The sequence below is a fragment of the Porites lutea genome, chromosome 13, assembly GCF_958299795.1.
Source record: "Porites lutea chromosome 13, jaPorLute2.1, whole genome shotgun sequence".
NCBI classification, from domain to species: Eukaryota; Metazoa; Cnidaria; class Anthozoa; order Scleractinia; family Poritidae; genus Porites; species Porites lutea.
Window position 1 is genome coordinate 1267127 of NC_133213.1, and position 10002 is coordinate 1277128.

Genomic DNA, 10002 nt, shown 5'->3' on the forward strand with positions numbered 1-10002 from the left:
GCTCCAGAACTACAAAGTCTGTGGTTTTCTGCTGTTTGGACATTACCTAAGTGGCGGCGAGGTCTGAGCATATGAAAAGTGTTAAATTCTTTCCAACGCAGTTTTCTTGGCCCCTGCACGCGGTTTTAAGTAATCCTACTGCTCTCTGAGCAGTATAGCAGTGCGCTGAAGGTGTACACTGGGCGTTCTTCTCATGACGTTCCCATTAACTTTATTTTTGTTATCTTTTGATACAAAACTATTACGACTTTTTCATTTTGCGACTATCATAGCAGCCACTTAACTAAAATGACCAGAGTAATGCAGCACAGCACTATTTGACCTCAGTGCGTGCCAAAAAAATTATTCTCATAGTACAACTGTACAAAAATACTCTACATTCAGTTGAGGTCACAGCCGCACATCTACGATAACCAGGTTCAGGGTCTTGGAAATTCTTCTTCTCTAAAAAGTGCCTGTTCTCATCTGGCGACAATAACAACCACTCACTTTCCATTTTACAGTAAGGGGGGGAGGGGGGATTGCATCTTTCAACAATCTTCGAAAGACCATCTGTGAAACCTTTGCGGTCGAGAGAGACAAATGCAAATGCAATATTCCGCTTCAGAGCGCTTAAACCTACACCTCTAGCATTCCAGACATTTTCTCATTCTAAATGCAAGGCTAAAATCAAGACTGATTCCAAGACGACTATCCGGCGGGGAGAAAAGAATACGGAGATCCGTCGAATAAGTCAAATTGTGGGCAACGTTTTTAGATTGGACCCTATGGAAATTCCCAAGACGTAACCCGTTAGTTGCCAAGATTAGATCAACACGTTTTATCCCATGTAGTCTTCAAGTATATCTGTCGTCAAGCGGTTAAAATCTTTACAAACGCATACAGGTAGGGCGATTTCAACAAGTCGAGCGACTACGAGTGAATGATTCAGAGATTTTCGAGACAAACGTTGAAGGAGTTGATCTGTTGACTGTTCTTGTCTCTGTAGTTTATCTGCAGGATTAGTATCGCATTAAATTCCAACTGCTGCCTCGACTGCCTCCCAGTGATGAATGTCCATGGGTAGAGGACTGTTTAAATTTCCACAGAAGATTGCGCACTGAGAAAAAAAAAAACAAGGATTTAAGGAGGGTGAAGCTGTCGAAAGAAACTGTATACTGACCCTTCTAACTGCAAAAATAGTCGCTACTTAAGAAAGCAGAAGGGAACTGGGCCGAGTTAACTTTCACAAAGACTTCTGGGACTGTTACTAGTGACGCGGAGAAAAATTGACCAATAGCTGACCACCGCGCCCCCGATAACGATCCCAGAAGCAATTGCGGGATGCATTTCGGCTCCAGTTCCCTTCTCAGTCGTTTCTAAAGTGGCGAGATGACTGTGAATATCTCATGGAACGATCACTCGTTCTCTGATTAAAAACAGAGTAGACTATCGATGGGTAGATAGACATTCCGGGTGAAAGTTTGGAGGGGAGCTAATTCGATGAATAGCTAGATGTCAGTCTGTGTGATTGGCACCCCCTGACGGAGTGAATCCTATCACAGCTTTTACTAAGGAATGAATACGTGTTTACTGGCCCCGGCTAACTGTCTGATGACTGACAGGTATGGACGCTAGAAGACCCAACCGAATGACCAAATATGATTGAACACCATAACGACTGATTCAATTCACCATTTTAGAAACGAGAAAAGGAACTGGAACAAGTTAGATTTCGCTAAAACTTTTTTTGGACTTTAATTAGGGCATTGGGAAACAATGGCCAATAGCTGATCGGCGCGCCCCCGGTGACGTTGCGGGACGCATTTCGGCCCCAGTTCCTTAAAGAGGCCAATCAGACTAACGCACGAGTTAAAAATCAATTATTTCACACTTACCCCAACACTGTCGTTGTATCGTCCAGCTGAGGGTGCTTTTGCTACTTTAGCACTAAATTTCCTTGTTCTGCTTTCTAAAGCTGATTTTCTAAATCGCGGGTCCAGTCTAAAAATGTGTCCCTCCGTACTGAAGATGTAGTTCGAGGCATCTTGATTAACATGGTTTTCACTATCAAACAGCTGGAGAGGGAAAATACGACTGGATTCAGACTAGTCTCGTACTAAATTTTAAATGTAAAAATCTTATTGTCCAGTCCCCTCAGGGCTTTTCAGGGGTAATTCCTATCAATGGTTGGGGGAATTTTGCCAGGCTGCCTGTGGCACAGGTTGCAATTAATGACGTAGGTTATGAGTTATCAATACCCCCATATCATTTTGAGACCCTGAGTGTTGGTCCACCCGGGGCTTGAACCCACGCAATCCCGACAGACCGGCGTTTATCAAACTGAGCAGACCGGGCGGAGAAAAGAACTGTACAGCGGGTTCCATCTCATTTTCTCAATCTTTTTACGACGAAAAATTGACTTCATTAACCCAACTGATATAATCAGTCTCCCGTGTCCAGTCTGTCAGTTGATCGTCTCCTTTGCGATTCTTCGGCTCCACAATTTGTCCACAAGAACTCGCGAAATGTCCTTGCAACCAATAAAAACTGTTCCCGTGCTCTATAAAACTTACTAATACAGATGCGCTGTTTCCTGCGCTTCTTTTGCGCTTTCCTTACACTGAACCGCTTAGAAATTTCTCTTTTTTCGGAAACAAGAGACCTAAAAATACACCCTTTCTGCCTACGGGTACGGGTAGGCACACATGTTTGACAAAAGGCAAACCTGATTTCCCAGATTTGATAATGGCATCACCTTTCTACCCGGTATCGCCTGGCAGTTTCTCCGGGGTAATAGGCCATACACACATATTTACGGCTACGCGTACGGGTAATTTGCAAGTTTTATCGCCATTAATACCATCCTACTGAACTCACACATTCGCGCGTTTACTTTCGTTGCATCTTCTCTTGGCACAGCATTTCAACTAATTTGAACCCATTATAGCGGAGATCTCGCGCGCACGAAGCGCGCGCAGCGAAGCAACCTGGGTAAGAAAATTTGGTTATCTATGCATCCGATAAATTTTTGTAATCACGTGACCGTACGTCCCTCCGCCCGCCCGTCCACAACACAGGCATTCAAATGTAAAATAACTCTATCAACAGTTTTTTTTGTTGCTAATTAGACTTGATTTTTTTGAAGTTCTCGTCGCCGTCGCCATGTAGCATTGCACGATTCGCCTAATTTTTTGTTTGAGTAAATTATAAGTATATGAACGAGAGCTTCGCTTTTAGCCCTGGCTAAATCTACATACTCTATTTTTGAAAGATTACATTCTGCACTTACGAGGTATAAATACTTGCAAGTTTCACTTAAGAAAAAACTTTCCATTCTATCTTCTTGAGATTTATCTCTGACGTCATGTAATGTAGCATACCCACATCTGACACAAAAAAGATAAAAAATAATGAAATGAGGTTCTTGTCACTTTTTCGGTTTAAATCCTTATATATTCAATAAAAGAGAAAAAGTCCAAAATGTGTTTGCACCAGAGATCTATCAGATTGTACATTACTGGTCTAACCTTAACACATGCCATTTAAAACCTTAGATCAAAATTCAAATTCTCATTTTTCCCATTATTCTTTCGCTACAAAAGTAGTGGGAGAGGTTTTTAAAGTATCAAGCAAAATCTCCTTGTGCGATCATGACACGTCCTTAATTGTTTATAAAGCATTGCACGTTAGAGGGAGAAATTTGATACTGATCACTCTTAGGGCTTCAGATCGATAACCTGAGTTTAATACCATCAACTGATACAGCTCACTTTGACTCTGAAGATGACTACCACTCTGGTTGTCAGTCACTGTCAACAACAGTCCTATTCTGGACTACGTTCACCCAGACGATCATACGCAACCCACTTAGTGTTAAGTTAGTATGGAATCCTTGAGCGGACACAAATATCCATTTAGGCTTGATTACCAGCCGTTTCGAAGCCGTTGTTCGGGAAATGAGCCCACGATCCTCCCCTCTCTTCTCGGGGAAGACCGCAAGAGCGGCGGAAATCGAGCCTAATATCCACTCAGTTACATAAAGAGAAACGTAAACAACAGTTTCAGTATTCTTTGATGATCTAGTCTAGCTGTGTGTCACTGATGAAAAGTAACCACCTACATACAGTGTATTTCCTGGGCAATGTACAAGGATAACATTTAAGAAGCCTATATAGGAACGGCGCTACCTGGCTTTTGAGTGTTTCTCTATATCCCTCATAATTTCGCGACCAACGTGGAGATAAAACGGATGATGAGTCGCCTGTAATAAGTAAACAGATAACAAACGTGACGCAATAAAATCTCAAGGATGAGAGGACAACGGTGCAAATTTCGCCTTCTTTCCATTATAATAAATCTAGGGCCGGCGTCGCAGGACAGACTCTAAAGCGCTGTATGGAGCGTATGCCGTTGGTATAGTCGATGCGTAGGCTAGCTTCAACGCAGGCTAAATATATCCAAAGTAAGAATGAATGTAAAATCCTAACGCAGCCAGTCTAATCTAATTTGCGCCGTGCTAAATGACGTGAATGGCTATGACTACACTCCGCTTTCCTGTTAGACGGACTCAAAATCTGTATTTATTAATCGTTTTTCAGCAAGGGGATGCCGAATGACCAATGGTCAAGTTTGATGTGGAAGGAGTGGCTTTAAGAGACTCAGCGGCAAAAATAAACTGCTAAGGTCTGCTATAACGACCGTCATAGCATTGCGCATGCACAGTTATTGGCAATACGAACCTGATGAAGGAGATAAGTGGATTCTACAAGTTCTGGTCTGACAGGGGAGAAGTGCACCTCAGACTGTTTGGTGTGCCAGTTAAACCTTTCCGGCATTGCTTCGTATTTCTTCCAGATGGCATAGTAAAGAGCATGAGTGCAAATAGCTTCTGTGATATCTCCTTTCAGCACCTAAAACAAGGCGTATTTATCATTTACGATCTATTTTCTGATCTGTTTTATGAAAACCGCCTTGCACATCTACGTCTTGATAACATCGCATTACAAAAGGCAGCCTATCTTAAACGTTATCGCGGGACTGTTTCTAGTTTCTGGAGACTTTCCTTTGAAACTATTGTAAACGACCTACGTGTCTACTTCCTAATTCAAACCTCGACTGAATCGACTTGTCTTAATACGAATTGTATCAAACCGGATTTTTAACGAAACGACCGGTAAGCCTAGCTTGCGTAACAGGCGCTTGAAAGAAAGAACAGGGCGCGCGACGGCGACGGAGACACGTGTCTCTCTCGCGCGCCCCGTTAGTTGGGCTCATTAATTCCAAGCGTCTAGGTCGTTTTCACATGGGAAACAAGGATCCTTATTATATAGAGCCAGTGCTTGTGTTTGTAGAGCTAGTAAAAACCGTTTAGCCTCTTTACTGACCTGAACTCCAGCAAATGATGCAGACAACGCATCTATCCAAGTGTTCGCTGTTTCACCGCTGTTCATGTGCACATTTACGTACAAAGGTGTTGTGCCGTTGCCTTGATTGCATGTACGACGACTAATAAAAAGGAAAAGACAACGTTTCAATACACTGTGACTTTTTCACGAGTCCAGGAAACAGAGCTGGCTATACTAATTTGACGACTTAAAAATTCTTACGAATGAAGTTTTTCATCACTTTACCCTTTTCGTAGATATCTATTGAGAACTCTATAAATATCATTAAATCTCTTTAAATCATCTGGTTCTCCAAACATGATGTAGCCCTGAAATTAAACACAGTTCTCAAGTTGAGTTATTTTCAGCGATCAGAAAGCCATATGACGAGCCATGCACGCATTTGACCAACACCCAAATAGCTGCACGGTTACATGTATATTTTGAATAGCCTGCGTAGCAGGCGTTGAAAGGGGTAGGGGATAGGGAGGAAGAAAAAGGGAGAACTTTTCCCCACTTTCCGGCTTTTCTCCCTCCCCCCTCCCCCTACCCTTTTGCGCCTGCCAGACAGGCTAATTTGGAAGGGCGGGGAACAGATAGCTGAGAGCAGAGGGGGTGGGGGTAGGGGGTAGAATAGTCTCCTTAACAATGGCTACTACATTACAAGTCACCTTAAGAAGATACTCATAAAACGAGTCCAATCCTGCTCCTACACCACTCATTTTTCCTGACCATTCTCCAGTCTCAACATTTATTATATTACCTGTAGCAAAAAACAAGAAACCTTTTATATTATACTGCAATACCGTTTTAAGAGGAAACCTGTTGACCTTCCTTCGGTTGCTTCTTTTCACTTTTGCCATACTATCCCAAGTATGATAATGGTTCAAATCTGGGCACACCTTTTTGGGGGAGGAGGGGTAAGTGTCGATCATCTTGGTAGGCTATTATTTTGCCTTTGTTTCAATTTGGTAACTAGATGTAATTAACCTGTTAGTAAATTCAATGTGCCATTTAAAGGTCAGTAGCTCACAACAAAACTCTGCTTTCATCAAGGGATCTAGTACATAAACTTGCTTAAACGTGTCTACTGCAATAAATCATAGCTCCTTACTAACCCTCAAAATAAAACTACCGGTATACTTACCAAAAAGACCAGTTTTCACTGATCTGCGTTTCCACAAAGAAGCTAGAGATTTCCTGGCTAAAGCTTCAAAGGTTGGGTCTCCTAATAACCTGCTTAAGATTCCAAATTCCAATAAAACTGTTCCCGCTCCAGCTGTACAGGTCTCTTTGTGATGCATTGAAGGAAGACCACTAAATAAATTTACCTAAAAACAGAAATGAAAATGGTAATTATGTCAGGAATTACATAATAGAAAGAAACCTATACTCTACATCTTCCATGAGGAGTGCTGAGAATACAGATTGGTCAAGAATTTGAAAAACAAGCAGTACCAGTGAATGTGACAGCAGCAAAATAGTAAACACCAAACTCATGGACACAACTGTAGATGAAGTACGTGGTGGAATTTGGCATCATTTGTAGCTAGAATACTTGGGTAAGGGGTCACTTTCAAAATATGTAAAATCTATGGGGGGTCACTCCTAAAAAGCTAGGATGAATTGGGGAGTCAGTTTGAAAATCTTCTAAGCTTTCTCACAATGGCCACTGCAAACGTCCCCCTCCCCCCCTGCCTCCATCTCACAGGTAATTATCCACCAGCCTCTGAAAAGAAGTGCCTGCATCCTGGACCACAGGTTCAAACTCCTAAACATTTTTTTCCAGCCACACTTACATTACATACCCCATTTTACGTTCCCAGAGCCCTGCAGTCTGATCCTTTGGGCCAGCGCTTACTATGTTGCTTGCCAAAAGGAACACAGCTCTGGAGATGACAATGTACATACCCTAGGATATGGAATTTGTGTGACTGATTGTTCAAATGCTGCCAGCAGCCTGTTTGCCATGTCATGAGCAAGAAGCAATAATTCATCATCATAATTTGTTGGTACCATGTCACCAAAGGGTTGTAAAGGATCCTTGATGATCAGATGGGCTGATAATAGTGATCCTAGAACTCTGAAAATTAAATGCACAAAATGTAGCTAGCGGCAGTTGATTGTTGTCAGGGTAATTATTAACAAAAACATTCCTTTAATAGTACGTGCAAGTGGTAGCTTGTGCGCCAAGGATAACTAATCTTAATGCTCTGGTCACCTAACTCCTGAATAAATACCCTTTCATGGTGCATCCGTTCAAAACAAAAGGTTATCCAAGGGACTGAGTAAGGGACGGTATATTTCCTGGGCTGCAACCGAAGACAATGGATTAAGGGTTCTGTTTGGGGACTACTGGAAAGACAGCAAACATCTGTGTGTAAGGATCCCAGTGAAAATCCTTCCAGGTTGAGTAATGCTCCCCCTGTTGAGTATAAGCTGTTGAAATGCCTTCAGCTCAGGATGATTTCCGGCCCGAGTAAGTAAGTAAGGAGTAAGCTACATGATAATTTTCACCTAGCCTGCATAGCAGTTTTTGAAAGGGGTAAAGGATTGGGAGAAAGGGAAAAAACGAAGGGAGGGGGTTGAGGAGAGAAGGTAAAAAGGACTTAACTTTATCCTTTTGCACTTTTCTCCTTCTTCCTCTCAACCCTCTTTATGCGTCTGCCATGCAGGCTAATTCTCACCTTATTGTCGCTTCAAAAACTTGAACTGTATTATTCCTTTGAAATGATACAGAATCTATAACAAGCTGTACAGCTCTCTTAAATTCACTACTGTTGCCCATTATCTATAAAAACAACAATAATATGGTAAAATTGCACACTGCTCATCCAATCTCATCATTAAGTTCCAGAAGTACATTAAAGTGTACTATGCTAAGGGGGTTTCATACTTACTGCTAAAGTGCCAAGTGATTCTAACAATCCTAATGAATAGTCTCCTAAAACATCATTTATATTAATATTTGACCTAAGGGAAAAAGAAATTCAGTTATGCTCCATACCAATACATATTTAGATCAGTTGAAATTTAGGACCTATTTCTGCTCAGTTGCTATGCCTTCAAACAAAACCCCCAAAAAATCCCAGGGAGAATTTCCAAGCCATAAATTTTTTCACTGAGGAACTACACAGCCAGGATACGTGGGAACCATCATGAATCTTCAGATTGTTTTAAATACCCCAAAAATCCCTACATCAAATTAAGCTACCCCAAAAATACCAGCCAAAATATTCCTACACAAAAAAATTGCAAAATCGAAAACTTCAAACTCAAAAAAATCCTTAGATCATCCCTGTGTACAGGTTTTTTGTTTGCTCTTTATTAAAGGTGAAACTAGGTTCTGAGCAATCTCTTTTTTGCAGAATTTGTGAGGTGCAAGAAATGTGGGGAAATAAATTAGCTCGAACAACCCACTGATCTAAGAAAAAAATGGAATGACCATTGGCGGTACTCTAAGACACACCTACCGAGGGTCCCTACAGTGTGCATGAGGATTTGCTTTGTTTTATCACCCATATAAGGGAATCCAAAATAGTCTTGTATTCTGAATTCCACGGCATGGATTCTGGATTCTGGATTCCTGGTACTGGATTCCGGATTCTTTGATGGTGGAACTTTCAATCCTTAGGGGGATCAGGATTCCTTGAGGTGTATTCCAGATTCCAAAGCCCAGGATTCCAGATTCCACAAGAAAGATTTCTCAACTTCCAGTTTCCACAAGAAAAAATTTTCCGGATTGCATAATCCGGTTCCAAACGGCATGCATATCATTTAAAAATAAACCCACTAAATGACAAAATAGCTTGCCAAACTTATTTTTTAACTAGTGGAAAGGGAATTTTGACATGCTTTATATGTTTACCAGGGTAGCCTGATTTTTTTTGCCAGTTATTAACCAGTAAATAACCTAATAAATTAATTTTCTAATAATAGAGCTCTAGCGGCTGTGCAAACAGTTTGCACAAAGAAGAAAGGACAGCTTTGTCACTGCATTGTAAGAATGCTTAAATGAACAGTTAACTTAAAATAAACAGGCGAAACTAAGAAAAGCTTTTGCGTGTTCATACAACAACATAATTTTATAATCCTTCCGTCTTATAAAATCAGTGAGTGACGATGAATCTCGGTCAATGATTCACAACATCGCCATTCCATGCCCTCGAAATACCTTCAACCAACCACAGGGCAGTCAACAAACTATGTATTAAAAATACTTACGGCGTGTCATAATCCGGCCCTCTTCCAGTACAATGAATGGGATCAAGTTCGTCTTTGGGAAAGGCGAAGTTCATGTAGTTGTCATACCCAAAATAAAACATTTGTTTGGCTTTCTCTCGCAGTTTAAGCCTCTCATTCTCCGAGAAATACCGATACTTGCCGCTTGAAACTCTTCTACAGCTACTCTGGGCTCCTGTGTAAGCTTCTACACTTGTGAAAATTACAATACAAGCTGAAAAACTGACTAAAACCTGACACATTCTGGAATCATACCGCCGGAGGAAAATGAACGATCACCAACGATGTTTATGAATATGTCAATTGTTTCTTAACCAATCAAAGATCAGTACGCCAGAAGAAGTGATTGGAGCAATCGTTCCCGCGGTTACGCGCGAAATGTAAATTTCAATTA

At 41.3% G+C, this 10002-nt stretch overlaps 1 protein-coding gene across 1 annotated transcript; it reads right to left on the minus strand.

The window, feature by feature from the left end:
* Window positions 1-185: 185 nt before the first annotated feature.
* Window positions 186-9884, minus strand: LOC140923118 (ER degradation-enhancing alpha-mannosidase-like protein 1). The gene is made up of 13 exons (XM_073373188.1): window positions 9591-9884; window positions 8267-8339; window positions 8054-8157; window positions 7278-7449; window positions 6514-6697; window positions 6038-6129; window positions 5613-5695; window positions 5367-5487; window positions 4722-4892; window positions 4170-4243; window positions 3272-3368; window positions 1878-2057; window positions 186-1099 (listed from the first exon to the last, which is right to left on the minus strand). The coding sequence occupies exons 1-13, from the start codon at window positions 9848-9850 to the stop codon at window positions 1013-1015; spliced, it is 1698 nt and encodes a 565-aa protein (XP_073229289.1). The 5' UTR covers window positions 9851-9884; the 3' UTR covers window positions 186-1012.
* Window positions 9885-10002: the final 118 nt, after the last annotated feature.

Coding starts and splice junctions, on each gene's coding strand:
- LOC140923118 (XM_073373188.1), bottom strand. CDS start 9,850: ATGTGTCAGGTTTTAGTCAGTTTTTCAGCTTGTATTGTAATTTTCACA. Junction 8,340..9,590: donor GGGCCGGATTATGACACGCC/GTAAGTATTTTT, acceptor TTTTTCCCTTAG/GTCAAATATTAATATAAATG. Junction 6,698..7,277: donor CACAAATTCCATATCCTAGG/GTATGTACATTG, acceptor TTCTGTTTTTAG/GTAAATTTATTTAGTGGTCT.